At 40.4% G+C, this 15229-nt stretch overlaps 1 protein-coding gene and 1 pseudogene across 2 annotated transcripts in view; one reads left to right on the forward strand and one right to left on the reverse strand.

The window, feature by feature from the left end:
* Positions 1–13513, forward strand: part of sytl2b (synaptotagmin-like 2b) — a 26463-nt gene extending 12950 nt beyond the window's left edge. Inside the window, exons 9-20 of one of the 2 annotated variants that reach the window (XM_050071189.1) lie at positions 325–2673; positions 4968–5063; positions 5154–5204; positions 5296–5390; positions 5485–5601; positions 6117–6286; positions 7387–7489; positions 7620–7781; positions 7997–8081; positions 8177–8279; positions 8758–8963; positions 11197–13513. In XM_050071189.1, coding sequence (XP_049927146.1) covers positions 325–2673; positions 4968–5063; positions 5154–5204; positions 5296–5390; positions 5485–5601; positions 6117–6286; positions 7387–7489; positions 7620–7781; positions 7997–8081; positions 8177–8279; positions 8758–8963; positions 11197–11345 — 3686 coding nt within the window. In that variant the 3' untranslated portion in view covers positions 11346–13513. The remainder of the gene's footprint in view (positions 1–324; positions 2674–4967; positions 5064–5153; positions 5205–5295; positions 5391–5484; positions 5602–6116; positions 6287–7386; positions 7490–7619; positions 7782–7996; positions 8082–8176; positions 8280–8757; positions 8964–11196) is intronic. The other variant, XM_050071198.1, reaches the window with a different exon arrangement.
* Positions 13333–15229, reverse strand: part of LOC126401776 (zona pellucida-like domain-containing protein 1) — a 7043-nt pseudogene continuing 5146 nt past the window's right edge.

Consider the following 15229-nt stretch of genomic DNA (forward strand, 5'->3'; position numbering starts at 1 on the left):
CGTGCTCTGAGTCCTTGTAGAGCAAGAGTGACAATTCTCTCTTGACCAGTCAATGGACTACTGTGTTTCCATCTCCACCTTTTGGTATCAGATCAGAGTTCTTGGTGCTTCAACAGAGTACTGACAAGAAAAACAATTCTGTTGGTACCCTCTGCAACTTTTGACAATGGAAACACAAAAATAACCGTTCTAATATGTGACAAACTGGAAAGGCGTCAGACTTTGAGGGCCCCTGGAAGATAGGGTACACCAGCAAGACAGTAGGAATCTTTCTGACTGTGTTCAGACAAGTTCTTATTTCTCTTTTTATACCTTTCTTTTCAGATCCAGATCCTCCAGTATCTTATGATCTCCACTACATTGATAAGTCTGAACAGCAAACGCAAAAGAAATCAAATCAGAAACATGCATTTCAATTATCCACTCAGTCCACCAGTCCCACTGGTGATGAGGACTCCATTGCAAAGGTGCTGGACTGGTTCAACCGCAGCACAGACAGCCTTGATTGGACAGGTGATGATCCAAAGGCCACAAAGAGCTCTGATAAACATGTAGAAAACAGTAAATTAAGAGGTGCGGATTCATTAGAGTTAAGAGCAACAGAAAGAATAAGCAACAGGGAAGTGATCGAATTACAAGAAGAGGTGAAGAAGGATACGAGAGACAGAATGCAGTCACAGGAAGTTAATGATAACAACGATGAAAGCCAGCCACCCGAAATCTCTCATTTGATGTCATTTTGGGAGAAAAGCAATGCAGGACCTAAAATACGTACAAGCAAAACAATTACGCCCACCGACAAAGGACAAAAACCTTTACATCTCTCAGCGGAGAAAGAGGAGGAAAAAGTTAACAAACCCTACAGAGCACCAGATATACCCTCTGATCCAGGCATATACAATGGGAAGGGGATTTATTATAGGTCCACCTCAAATCATGAGGATGAAGGAGAACAGGAAGATACTGGAAATAGTGCTCACTTAGATAATTACTTGGAGGCAGACACTCTGGTGATGAATACCTCAACTCACAGGAACAATTATGACCCAACAAACAACTCAGATTATTTAAAGTCAGCAGCCAGTCCCCAAGTAAGTGACAGAAGAGGTTCAGACACTGAGATTTTATGTGTAACCACACTTGGTCCACAGCCTAAGGCACCCATCCACCATCCACAACCTGACAGTATTTCTCAATCTAGAGAAACCCCACCGCAAGACGAACTGTCCAAGAGTATTTCGGTATCTCAGTTGAATACAGATCCTGACTCTGAGAAGCTCTGTTTGTCCAGAAGCAGCCCATATATGGACTACGAGCAAGGTGATATACAAGTCACACCCAAAAGACGAATGCAGAGAAGTTCAAGTGAGGATGTAAAGTTGAGGAACAGTGAGGATATCAGCTTGCAATCAAGCATCTCTCCCAAACAAAAGGAGGATACGTCTAGCAGTACTCACTCAAACAGACAAAGTTTACAGAATCAAGAAAGCACTGCAGAGAAGATAAAGCAGCTCAGATCCTTCTGGGAGCAGGAGGGGAACAAACCTATTTTTTACACCGGCAAACCTAAAGCTCTTGGGAATAGTAAAGTTGCTCGTGGTGCAAATCTAGCAAAACTGAATAAGAGACATACAAAGTCGGAGTTCGACCTGACGTTAATTGGAAATGATTTTGGCAGCGATGAGGAAGACTCTACTCCAAATCCTTACAATTTTACTGTTCTTCCATTGAATCAGAGAATAGAAAAACCGTCCCCTCTCCTGGGCAAGAACCGAACACAGTTTAACAGTTTGCGTGAGTTCTGGGGTGAGGCGGCATCAGATACCAAGAAAACATTGCCCCTTGACAAACCCAAAAGCCCCAAGAGAAAAGAGCAAATAAGATTCCAGCTGTCATCTCAGGAGTTAAAGTATGATGACCCAGAGGTTTACTGTGTATCAGAGACAACAAGACCAGCTGCCCTGAAATCATCTCCACCTCTTCCAAACCAATCAAAGGTGCCTCATGATAGACAGGTGGGGTCAAGAGCAAAAGATGGTGGCAAAAACAGTCTGTCTAATTATATAACAGATGAATCCAAAAGGAGCTCAAAAGACTCAGATCGAGAGGATAAATCCACAAAACCACCAAGCATTTCTGAAAGAGAGACTCGTTCTCTAAAGTACAGAAGAGATAGCTTTAGCAATTCGAGCAGTCGTAAGAATTCCATGCGTCGTGCCGCTAGCATGTTCGCTTTGAGTGTTCCTGATGAACAAGAACTTCAGATGGATGTAAGCCCCATCCACTCCCTGAGCAGAAAGCACAGGCAGAACGCTGAAAAAGGTGCCTCATCGAGAAGATTGCCAGAGGAAACCGAGACTCCACGTGCACGGGCATGTGTTCCCAAAGATTACCGGCATTACCTGGGCATGACTGATGACACCAGCGTCCACACCTCCCTTGCTCCGGCTGTGAAGGCCGAGCGGTCGGAAGGAATGCCTGGGTATGAGTTTGACGTGAGTGGGCCAGCGAGGGCCAGCACTCCAGTAAGCTCCGAGGAGCATTACAGCAGGAGGGGTGGCAAGACTAGTCAGCGCCCCCTTTGGGCAAACTACAGCAGTTCAGACGCAGGTCAGGAGTCATCTGTGAGCAGCACGTCCGAAACCTGGTCCAGCTCAAGGAACAGTTCAACCCGTAAGCATAAACTTCACTCTTTCATTTTCCAGGATAAAATGAATAACTACTACTAACTTTTATTTTACTGTAAATGAAAGCATAACATTCAATTAACATAACAACGTTCCTATCACCTTAATCAGCTAATATTTGAATGTGAGCTGCAGTTTTCATCATAGTCCTGTCCTTCTGGAAATACTTGTCATGTTCTGTGCAAAACAAGTGAGGTAATAGTCCAAAGTTTTGAAAGTGGAAATTCGTTCTTGTTCTTGGAAACCAACCCAGTCTCGCTCCCAACTCATCCAATACTGAAGCGTAAGCAGTGGCCCTTTGCGTCAGATACCGACAGACCGAAGCACCCTTAAGCGGCAGTATGAGACACACTAGGCAGCAGCATGTTTTGACGCTCCAGCCCAGTGCTATAGTATGAAGAGCGAGAAAGTTGCATAGGGTAGGAGGGAGTGGAGGTGGATGGGTCAAACAAACTCTGGACTTTAAACTGGGAGACTGCTGTCTGTGTCCCTTGTGAAACCAAAAGTCAATCGAGGAACCTATGTTTTAAGTTTATTTTAAAAAAGAGGCTGTATGCATTTAACAAGTGGACACTGTACATTTCCTGTGGAAACGGAAGTTTATTTTAAAAGGATACAATGCATGTGACAGGCATATATTGACATGCCGTCCCTGAGCATCCAAAATTGATGGTGGAAACGTACATAGAGCATCACAGTTTGACGTGTAGGGCCACTGACCAAGCAACAGTATTTGACGAGTTCGAAGTTAGAATGTGTTGTTGAAACAGTAATTTTAATTTTGTATTTAGTGTTTCAAATTCTAGATACATGAAGGAGTCATTGTAGATAGATATATTACATTGTTTTACAATGCAAATGATAAAATATTTAATAAAATCTTTAATGTATTTTTAGAGAAAGAGAAACAAAGATTGCAATGATTTTTCTAAGTAGATGAACTTGTTTCCAATCAGTAAAGCTGTTCCGTTTATCTTGAATGAAGATGCTGAGTATTACAACACAGACAGACAATGATTTTAAGCTTGGATAAAATGTAAAGCAAAACAATAAAAGCAACTTTTGACAAAGCAGGTAGTAAATTTGAGAACAAAAGCATTTAGGTCAATAATGAACATGTACAGTTAATCTCCTATACTATCACTATTTAACAGAAATATTTTTTACTGTTATTAAAATTCCATATGTACCCAATTCTTACACTGGGTTGAAAATAAAGACATTTGTTCTGAAGAAGTCCAACTCCTGCTGTCTGTTTGCAGACTCATGGACAATTATTATCACTATCCAGCAGTATCCTTGATATCATGTCCGTGTCGAGTTATCTCTGTTGGCAGAAGCAAATCTCTATAAACAGTGTGTGTACCTGCAGTCAGCTGCCCATGTTTAATTTGTGGGCTGGGTGATGCATACTGTAGCTCAGAGAATAACTTCACTGACAGCACACAGATAAAAGGCGTGTCTCACAGCTTACAATTTAGGCAGCTCCATGTTTCCTTTCACAGTAGATTTAATAGCTTTGAAGCAGGGGCTACATTTATGCCCCAAACTCAGTATTTTATAGAGTGCATACAGATTTGATACACTGTTGTTTGTCTGTGAAAAATCATCCTATTTTGATATCAAATTTGTACCAGATGATTTAAATCTCAGACGTGCATATTAATGGCAACACGAATTAGAGACTGATATCTAACAACAACAACAATATTACAAAAGTACCATTTATTATTTGCATTATCTTTCAGTTCCTACTTGCTGCTTGGAATACCTTGTATTCACTCAGCTTGTTCATTCATGACCTAATGTCCCACAGCTTACCACAAGTATTTAGATTTTGGGTGTATTTAATGTAAGTAGAGCTGCATTGATTAGTCCATAAATACATGGGTCGATCAAAAAAAGAGGACACTGTAGTTGTAAGTTATTTTTCTGCAAACGTTTGCTGGTTCTAGGACCTCAGATTAAATAATTCACTGTTCTTTTTGGTCTTGCAGTGAAGTAAACTACATATTTTTGATTTTTTGAGTGTTGGTTGGACAAAAAAAAGCCATTTAATGGCGTGAGAAAATAAGTTGAGCAATAAACTTGCTCTACTCAAATAATCTCTGCATACACATCACATTACAGCTCAGAGGACTAACTCAGATTTTTACATACTGTCTATCCAATATCACTGTTTACAGTCATGTCAAATATCTGCATTAACCAATCTGAGCATGAAAATCTACTCCTAATGAAAGCCTGTAAGTTACTTTTTCTCTCCAATACATACTGTAGGTGAAAATGAGATTGTAAGGAAAGCATTGAGGCGAGCAGAAGCACGGCCTAAAAGTGTGGCAAAAAGTGTGGAGGACATCACGGCAGCCTTACCACGTAAGCATTTTCCTCAACTTCCATGTCAGATTGCTGATATGCACAGATTCTGGGTGACTGTAATCTATTCATTTTGATTGTTTTTCACAGGAGAAGAAGAAGGGCAAGACCCAGCTGATGACTTGAGACGCATTAGTAATGGTAAAAAAAATGTGTGATCCTTTTTATTATGGATATGTTTAAAGCATATAGCAAACTACTGTATCTTCTGCTTCCCACTCAACCACTCTAGTTTCATCCATCCCGTCGCATTCCTCATACTTATATTCGGATCCGGAGCACCTGAAGAAGATGAGCAAATCAGTTCCCTCATTCTTACAGGACGAGGTAAAACTACCCCATGCATCTTTTATTCCTGTAGGTCAAAGCTGCTTTGCATCCCTGTGCACAGAGCTTTCTGCACCTGCTGTCTGTGTTTCAGGACGTTGAGCGAGACAATGACTTTCCCTACGAGGACGTTGACTTCCCAAGAAGACTAACAACATGCAGCTCTTTGAAAAACCTCACCGGCTCCTCTGGCATGTCGTCTTTGTCTTCTGTATGTTCACACACAGCAGCATGCATCACTAACGCATGAGAACGCTTCACATTCAAATACTGTTCCTCCAACCTGTTTGTTGGCTTTAAAGCTTAAATGTTGATTGTCAGGGATTGACATTAACCCATTATTTGTTTTTATGTTAGGAGTGGTATCAAATGTTACACCTGTCTCAGTATATAAGAGTTTAAACAATGGTCTTCTCATCCCCATCAGACTCATGGTAGCGACCAGATGATCAAGCACAACCATTAAAAGAGTACTCCATTTTAGCATTGTACTGCTTGCACAATGTTCACTCACAGTGGACAGTATGAAATAAAATGATCTAAAGTTTAGATAATAGAAAGATTAAAGTTTAAAGTGATGCAACAGAAGCAGAGTTATCATCTTTTGTCGAAACCTGGTGCCTACATTACCCACAGTGCAATAGGACCACAGACAGTTGACAGTTAACATTGCAGTTAGGACTGATGACATAAAATGTTATCCTACTTGTTTGCGTGTGCTCCTAGCTAAGTGGAAGTGTGATGACCATGTACAGCGGGGACTTTGGGAACGTGGAGGTTCAGGGATACATCCAGTTCTCCATCAACTACATCCTGAAGCTCAGAGAGTTTCACATCTTTGTGGCTGAGTGCCAAGACCTGGCTGCAGTTGACCCAAAGAGAGGCCGCTCAGATCCGTGAGTAATGCACCTGAAATATTCTAGGATCATAGTGTTATTCTGTATGTAGGCTTCATTCTTGAGATACCCCCGAGATTCTCTCGGGGTCATGTTCATGAGTGAGGGTAGAATGGCGCATGAGGTTGTCTGGGGCAGTCTGCAGTGATGTGGGCGCTGTGCCTCACCGTCATGGTGAAGAGGGAGCTGAGCCAGAAGGCAAAGCTTTCTATTTACTGGTCCATCTATCTCCCAACCCTCACCTATGGTCATGAGCTATGAGTAATGACCAAAAGAATGAGGAATATAAGCAGCTGAAATGATTTTCCTCAGAAGGGACATCCGGTGGGAGCTCAGATTAGAGCCGCTGCTCTTGCACATCGAAAGGGGCGCTTCCCATTGGAGGTGTTCCGGGCACGTCCCACTGGTAGGAGGCCCCGGGGCAGACCGGCTGGAGGAATTACATATCTCGTCTGGCCTGGGAATGCCTCAGGATCCCCCTGGAGGAGCTGGAAAGTGTTGCTGTGGAGAGGGACGTCTGGAATGCTTTGCTTGGCCTTTTGCTGTCCCTGCGACCTGGCCTCGGATAAGCGGTTGAAAATGGATGAATGGATGGGTTCATTCTCCTAGTAACATGAATGACTGTTGATACGTCTGAAATGGAAAACTACTCCGTATACATAATACAAGTAAAAAAAGACCGCCACAAACACTTCCAAGCAACCACTGTGCATGTTTGCCCATGAGCAGCACAAAGAATGCAGACTTGACCCCATTTATCTGCAGAGACTCCACCCTCTGCCTGTGTTTTCTTACTTTCTGATATTGCTGTGGTTGGGACATTCATGGGCACAGCACGCAAGTGACGTCAGTGATTTATAAAAGGTAGCGCCCAGGTGCTAGACAGTAAGCGGTAAGGATTCAAGTGGAAGCTTGGAAAAAAACGTGAATACAGTGCGGCGAAATGCTAAGCAGACATTGCTCGTTCCAAAACAACAGTGAATCTGGGGTTGCCTTTCACTTTAACCATTGCTGTTGATGTTGTTTACAAACGGTAACCGACAACTACTGCATAATGTACCTTTAAGGTGAACTTATGGTTGTTTTTTTTGTTTTTAAAGCTACGTTAAAAGCTACCTGTCTCCTGACAAAGCTAATCTGGGAAAGAGGAAAACATCTGTAAAGAAGAAGACACTGAATCCAAAGTTCAACGAAATCCTCAGAGTAAGAATCAACAGATATACTGTCAGTAGTACTAAATAAACACAGTCACTTTCCCACACTGTAATGTTTAATACCTGGCACGTAAAATAAACAACAGACAAAAGCAGCTCACTCTTCCCTGTCCTTACAGTATCGTGTTCGCATGGAGTACCTCCGAACCCAGACGCTTATTCTCTCTGTTTGGCACCATGACACGTTTGGCAGGAACAGCTTCCTGGGCGAAGTAGATTTGGACCTCTCCAAGTGGGACTTTGATCACACCCAGATGAACTACTTAGCCCTGAAAGCAAGGGTAAGAACAGGCTCACTTTATCTGCAGCAGTTGTTTTCTCATCAAATAACAGTGGGTTATCTAAGAATGTGCTCAGCCTCCCCAGAGTCTATTTGAGCTGGTTATATCACAAGCACTGTGGTTATTGTATAACCTGTGTACAAAGGAATGTTGGGGCTTCATGATGAATTTTGGATCCACTGTTTATGCCATTTATACTCTGTCAAATGTTTCAGACTGCACCCACTCTGTCGCCATCACTTGGTCGCGGAGAGATCAGACTAGCCCTACGTTTCCTGCCACATATCATCCGCAGTGAAGGTCTGCACGTGGGTTTCTCCCATTATTTAAAAACATCCCTTCTATAGACAAGGTTCTTTAAATATTTTGTATATTTTTTCATTTCTTCTTCAAAGGATTGGCTAAGGGAGCTCCAAACACAGGAGAGGTTCACATTTGGGTGAAAGAATGCAAGAACCTGCCTCTAATCAGGCCAACCATCGACCCATATGTTAAGTGGTACGCACAAAACAGCCATCTTAAGATAATTTTTGGGACACTCTTATTTGCTTTTTTGCCAAAAGTTACATGAAAAGATTGACACCAGTCAATTGCTGTCTCTTAAATCTGAAGCTACAGCCAGCAGCTGGTTAGCTTAGCTTGGCATAAAGTCTTCCTTTTTTTATCCGGATTAAACAATTAAGATGGATCTTGGGAATCTGTGAGGTTTAGAGGTGCTGGTAGGTGAATTTTGTTGCCTTTTGGCGGAGCCAGGCTAAATGTTTCTCTTTTTCCAGTCTTCATGCTAAGCTAACTCTTTCCCTCCTGTACCGTTAGCTTCATAGTGAACAGACAGACATGAGAGTGGTATCGATCTTCCCATTTAACCCTCAGCAAGAAGGCCAATAAGGATATTTCCTAAAATGTTGAACAGTTCCTTAAAGGGCTATTTTCCTCTGTGTAACTCAACATGTTTCCTTTTCCATCTCATCTCAAGCTTCGTGCTGCCGGACACGAGCAGGAAGAGTCGCCAGAAGACGCGTGTGATGCGGAGGACAGTGGACCCAGCGTTTAACCACACAATGGTGTATGACGGCATCAGACAGGCTGATTTATTAGAAGCCTGTGTGGAGCTCACTGTCTGGGACCGAGACAGGCTAGCCAGCAACCTGCTGGGGGGCCTGAGGATTGGAGCTGGAACAGGTACTGATAAAGAAAAGGTCTATCTCATTTCATTACACACAAACTGGTAAAAAAAAGACTGAGTCATGCAGAGGTAGTGCTCATCAGCTGGAGCGTTGCATTGTCGTTGCAGTCTGGAGAAAATGTGTTTTAACTGCTGCAATATGAAAACTATTAATCAAGAAATTATAAGAGCAGATGTGGCTTAAATTTGTCAGGCAACTTGGGTGGGTTTTGAAACCAGAGTTGTCTCGTTGTGAGGAAACAGCATTAACCACTGAGCCACTGATTAATCCACTTCATCATTATTTACTGCTATATATTTACTTATATCTATAGAGAGAGAGTTTTCTATTTGTCACAAATAGTGAAAAATGTCTGTCATTTCCTAAATCCCAGGATGACATCTTTAAATTGTTTGCTGCAGTAATACAACAATATAGAAATATTATGTTACAAGTCAAAGTCATCCATACAATATTTTACTTAACAGAAGCATCAAAAGTAAAGGGGTCCCAGCACATATCTGAGGGGTCATGAGATGATTTGTGGGGGAGAAAAGAAAAAACAAAACAAAGATCTGATACAAACATTTGATTTATTTTTTAAGCTTTTCTGTTATCTTTGATTTATTTGTGAAATATTGGATAATTTGACTTATCTGGGCCTCCAACACTTTATTGAAACCATGTGAGAAGTATAATGTTTGTGTTTTTCTCCCTCCATGCCGGCAACAGCCGTGGCTGGAGGCATTATGTTTTTAGGCTGTCCGTTCATTCATATGTCCTATTTTTGTTAATGCAATATCTCAAGAATGCCTTCAGGGAATTTCTTCAAATTTGGCACAAATGTCCACTTGAATGACAAACTGATTAAATTTGGGTGGTCAAAGTCACTCTGACCTCAAAAAACATGTTTTGGCATTAACTCAAGAATTCAAATCAAATCAAATCAAGTTTATAAAAATAGCACATTTAAAAACAACCCAGTTGACCAAAGGCTATTCCAGAGCTCTCCCTCACCCACCAGCCCTGATCATGGGACAGTTTAAAGACATTGTTCTGAGGATCTAAGAGGTCGGGAGTTGGAGTAGGGGCAGAGAAGTTCAGCAATAGAGTGTGCCAGGGCTGACGTCAAAACCCGGAAGTTAAGCATCACGCTGGTTCCCGGAAAAGAAAGTGAATGTGATGTTTGCATTGCGTTTTGGATTATGTCAGAAAATAAGCTCTGTGGCTAACACAAGTTTATGATGCTTACAGGTTTTGTTCAGCGAGATAATCTTCACATATGAACACCTTTCATACTGCATTTGAAGCTTAAATGCGATCGCCAGAAGTAAAAAGCTAACGTTAGGCTTTAACGGACTACATGACTACTCCACGGTCGCATGACTCTTGACGTCACCGCCACTAAGCTTTCAACTGATTTCGGCCGCTTTATTTTAAAAACATTGTATAATGGGGAAATCGGACTGTTTAAGCTAAATAAGAAGCTGTAATGGCGGACTGCCAGCACTCTCGCCTGTTCGGGGGTGATGACGTTTAATGTCCCCGACAGGGTTTGTAGTCGTATTGAGCAACTTGTTAGCAACCGCCTTTTTTACGACACGTAAAAGCTTCAAAATTCACAAGTAGGGTATTTACTGACGTGTTTTATGTCGTAGAACAAAACCTGAAACTCGCTTAAGCTTTTGTTAACCACAGACCTTATTTGAGGCATTTTACCAAAATCCCATTCAAAAAACGTATTGACTTTTAGACGAGAGAACCGGAAGTGCTAAAAGCGCTAACGGAGTTCTGGGTTTACTGGCACACTCTATATACTGGGGTGTCAGCCCATGTACAGTATGGCTCTCAAAACAAATGAAAGAATCTTCATGAAAATGTCTAATAGGATAAAATGATGAGGTGATGACATTTTATATCCAAAAGGTCAAAGGTCAATATCACTGTGACATCATAATGTTCTGCAAAATCACTTTTTCTGACCATTATTCAACATCATAGCTCAAAAAAAGAGATGGAGACATTTGGTCATACACCGAATTTATGACACTAATCTTCTGTGTCCACCTTGAAAGTTTGGTGACTGTATAGATATTCTGCTGCTGCCGCGTTGAAGATGTGTGAAGCATCCATGTTACAACAAAAAATATATAAAAAACAACTTTTACTGAATTTCCTCAAAGTCTTCACTGCATATATTTTGTGAAATTCGAGTTAATGCTTGTATGTGTCTCTATGTCTCCCTGTAGGCAAAAGTTATGGAGCATCGGTGGACTGGATGGACTCAACTCCCCATGAGGCAGCGCTGTGGGAGCGCATGATGGCCACCCCAAATCAGTGGGTGGAGGACATACTCCCATTAAGAGTGCTGAACTCTTCAAAAACTAGTTTCAAATAAGGCACAGTATATCAAACTGCAAAGACACTATATTTTCTGAGAGGTATAAACACAGTAAATGAACCATTTTAAAGCTTTAAACTTATTCAAGAAAGGCTTTCTAAGAATTTCAAAAATCTGATGAAAAGTAAAGTCAGGACACTGAAGTGAAAAAAAGGAATCAACCATGTGGCTGTAATTTAAGCCTCCACAGGTTTAACACTGGTTTTCCATCACATGGTGGAGCTATCCAGACACTGGCACAATTTTGAGCTTTTGTTCAAGAAATAAAGGAGAAGAAATTTAAGACACCTGCTGGTGTTGGCTTTTGCCTTTTATGGGTGTTCAGAGAAGAATGTTACTGGACAAAAAGTTGTACCAGGATCTGGATTTATGTCTTTTAACACTACATACAGTATGACGAAGGTCCACCATTTTGTTCTTAAATAATTTGAGTTGCTCCCAATGTGCAACATTTCTGTTTACTCCCTAAATATCTCGAGCCAAATTATCAAGACATGATCTCAGAAAGCTTTTCGTAAGGCTATTATGAACCAACATGGGACTGTCAAAACAATAAAAAAATGTTTAAAACCATTTGCTTCTCACCCTTCTCATACTAACTTTTGTTTGACAGTATTTCTATAAATTAAATTGAATTAACCTGCATATCTGACCTGATGAACTGTTGCACTTAATTGTATTTACTAAAAGTGGGATTAAATAAATTAAAGGTTCAGTGTGTTGGTTTTAGAGGCATCAATTGGCAGAAATGTATATAATGGCTACAATTATGTTTTCATAAGGGTATAATCACCTGAAAATAAGAATCATTGTGTTTCTGTTACCTTAGAATGAGCTGTTTATATTTACATATGGAGCAGGTCCTCTTCCACGGAGTCGGCCATGTTGTTTTTTTAACAGTAGTCCAGAATAACGAACCAAACAGGGTCTCTAGGCAGGGCCAATAGCATTTTCACGTCAGCCACCGTAGTTCTCCTACACGCTTGGCACATGGGAAAAGTTTCTGTTCTGCAAACTCACTGCTAGATGCCACTAAATCCTTCACCCTGGACCTTTAAACAATGATGACTTTCAGGTTTTCTGTGTTTTGTCAGTGGTAGTTTAGAGGTTAACCTGTGGATTCTCTGATTAATATACTGGTATTGACTGGTTATTAAATTCACTAAATTTCTCCAATGTTTATGACCCAAAACTAGCCTCAGCTTTACTTTGTCTTAATTTGTGAATATTAACATGCTTAACGTGCTTAGCTAATATGGTGAACCTGGTTAACAATACACCTGCTAAAAATCAGCCCATTAGCATTGTCTGTATGAGCACGTTGATTTTAGCATTTAGCACAAAGCCCAGCTATGTCCAAATGAATCCTCAAAGACCTGCTAGCTTGACTGTCAACTCTCCGTCTTATTTCTATATTTTTTACGTTACAGCGCTGGGCGATTTGGAAAATGTAATTAATAATTTATTACTTATAATACCAGTGCCAATACTTATTATATAACTATAAATTCACTTTCTATGCACATGTTTAAAAGAACACAATTTCAAACAATATCATCATTCATTTATTTAAAAAATAATTCACAGATTCATTCACATTTTTTTCGTCACTAATTCACAGTCAACATACAACATGCACTCATCAATACAAAGTAGTTACATTCAGAACTGTTTTATAACCTTTTATGTGTTTGAGCCCTTCAAGCAAAATTTCAGTTACTATAATGGAATTGAAAATCTCAGAGACCGATATCTCAAAACCTGTGCAAACAAAACAAAAGCTGTCTACATGGATAGACAGAATATGAGAGAACATGTTTTTCTTTTTGTAATTTTGGTGAAGCAATCCTGTGAATTGTAAGGATAGATAACTGCTGACCATCTTGTTGTTTCTTCAGTATTACAATACTATAATTCTTACCACTTTCCCCATGTTTTACTATGTCTGCAACGTGTCTCTGTCTCTCTGGGGATTTATTGGCTTTCAGACAGAGAAACAAAGAGTTAAGATGACATTACAAACAATTACAGCCACCACAGGGCTGCTGTAGCAGCTCAGGGATAATGCACCTGTGTGAGAAAGGAAGACAAGAAGCATCAAGACTTTTCATGTTATGATGTTGCATGTTTTCTCTATTAAATGTTGCATAATTAAATAAGAACTGTTGACTGTCTAAGTAACTTTGTCTCAGCCCACTCATGCAGGTACACACACATACACAAAGACATGTCACATTCTGTGCAGATGATGACCTTTTGTGGATGTGAGAATTGAACCAAAACCATGATCGGTAGTGACAGAACATAATTCTGTTTCGTATGCTTGCAGCATGGCTCTAGGTATGGATGGCACTGTCACTCTGTTGATCCACCGAGTGGTTCAGACTGAAATATCTCAACAACTCTTGAAAGGATTGCTGGGAAATTTTGTACAGACATTCATGGCCAACAGAGCTCTGTTGGCCATGAATGTCTGTTCATCCTAGGATGAATTCTAATGACCCTGACTCTTCTTCTAGTGTACTAAAAAGTTAGAGTATTCTGTTTTCCAGTGACATCTCAAGATCTTCCGAAGTTTTAGGGACAGTCACCGCCCCCCTCTGGATTAAATGTAACTATTTTTGTGATCCTTTATTTTTCATCCCTGTTTCTAAGAGGAGGGTGCATTGGAAATTTCTTGCTTTTTTCATGACCGGGGGCTAGCTGCCCTTGCCACCCCAACAATTTCCCCTTAAAACAAGAAAAAGACATTACTTGACTATAGAGGTCAAGCAGATAAGGAAATTTTGCACCACTCCTTACGTCCATTTGTCCAGACCACTCATACAGGCATAAACACAATAACAACATCACAGTCAGTGAAGATTCTTACTATCAAAAAATGTGTAATCTTGTGAGTCAGCTGGAAAAATAAACCAAAAACTAGTCAGAATTGACATGACTCTGTTTTGTCAATGGTAATGTTAATTACTGCAGAACTTAGGAATTGTGAGGTTTATATTTTGCTCCTTTTCTTTAAACATGGTAAATTCATAAAGAAAGATATACAAGAGAAAATAAGGTAATATTGTTTATTTTCCAAATTTTGCTTACTTTCGTATTTGTAATTCTTCTTCGTCTGATAGGAGGAGGGAATATCTGTGGGTTTCAGCCCAACAGTCACACCCGTTCTCTGTTTGCCCACAAGGATGGGCGGCGAGGTGACTGTAATGTTGTTTGACATGTACTGGGCCTTTTTCTTCGACATGCGGGCCATGGATCCACAGTCCTGCTCAGGACAAAACAAGATGATGATTGGAGTTTATGTCTCTGCATATCCTCCTGAGACCCTGTGTCCTCATATGACGACGTCACATTTTGGGTTCATTGACCTTATACTTCATTCTACTTAACTTAGGTCTGTTGTCCTCTTTTTGGACACTTTTTTGTGCCATCTAGTGGTAGTGAGAGCACGATACACTAATCCATGTAAAAACAAGATGGCAATCATTTCTGCCAAGTCAGTCTGCAGCCAAACCTGACACAAAAGTGGGTTCAAAACCTGATCACATTTTATGGTTGAAACTTATTTATTTATGATCAACAATGTTTGTAGTTTGAAATGGCAACAAATTTGACCAATTTTAGCAACAGTAACAAGCTAAGACACTTACTTATGATGTATTGTCTGAAGACATTGGGACTTAATTATCGTCTCGTTCGAGGACATTGGTATGGGGTGCCGTTTGTAAAGTGTCTCACGCTGAAAATAACATCAACATTTTGCCACATTTAGCTTCAAACAATGTTTAAAAAAGTGTTGTGAATTTTTTAACGTCACCTTTTACCACATTTACAGCAATATTTGTTAACTTAGAAATATATTAAATAGTTAAATCTAA

This window comes from Epinephelus moara, chromosome 2 (genome assembly GCF_006386435.1).
Source record: "Epinephelus moara isolate mb chromosome 2, YSFRI_EMoa_1.0, whole genome shotgun sequence".
NCBI lineage: Eukaryota > Metazoa > Chordata > Actinopteri > Perciformes > Serranidae > Epinephelus > Epinephelus moara.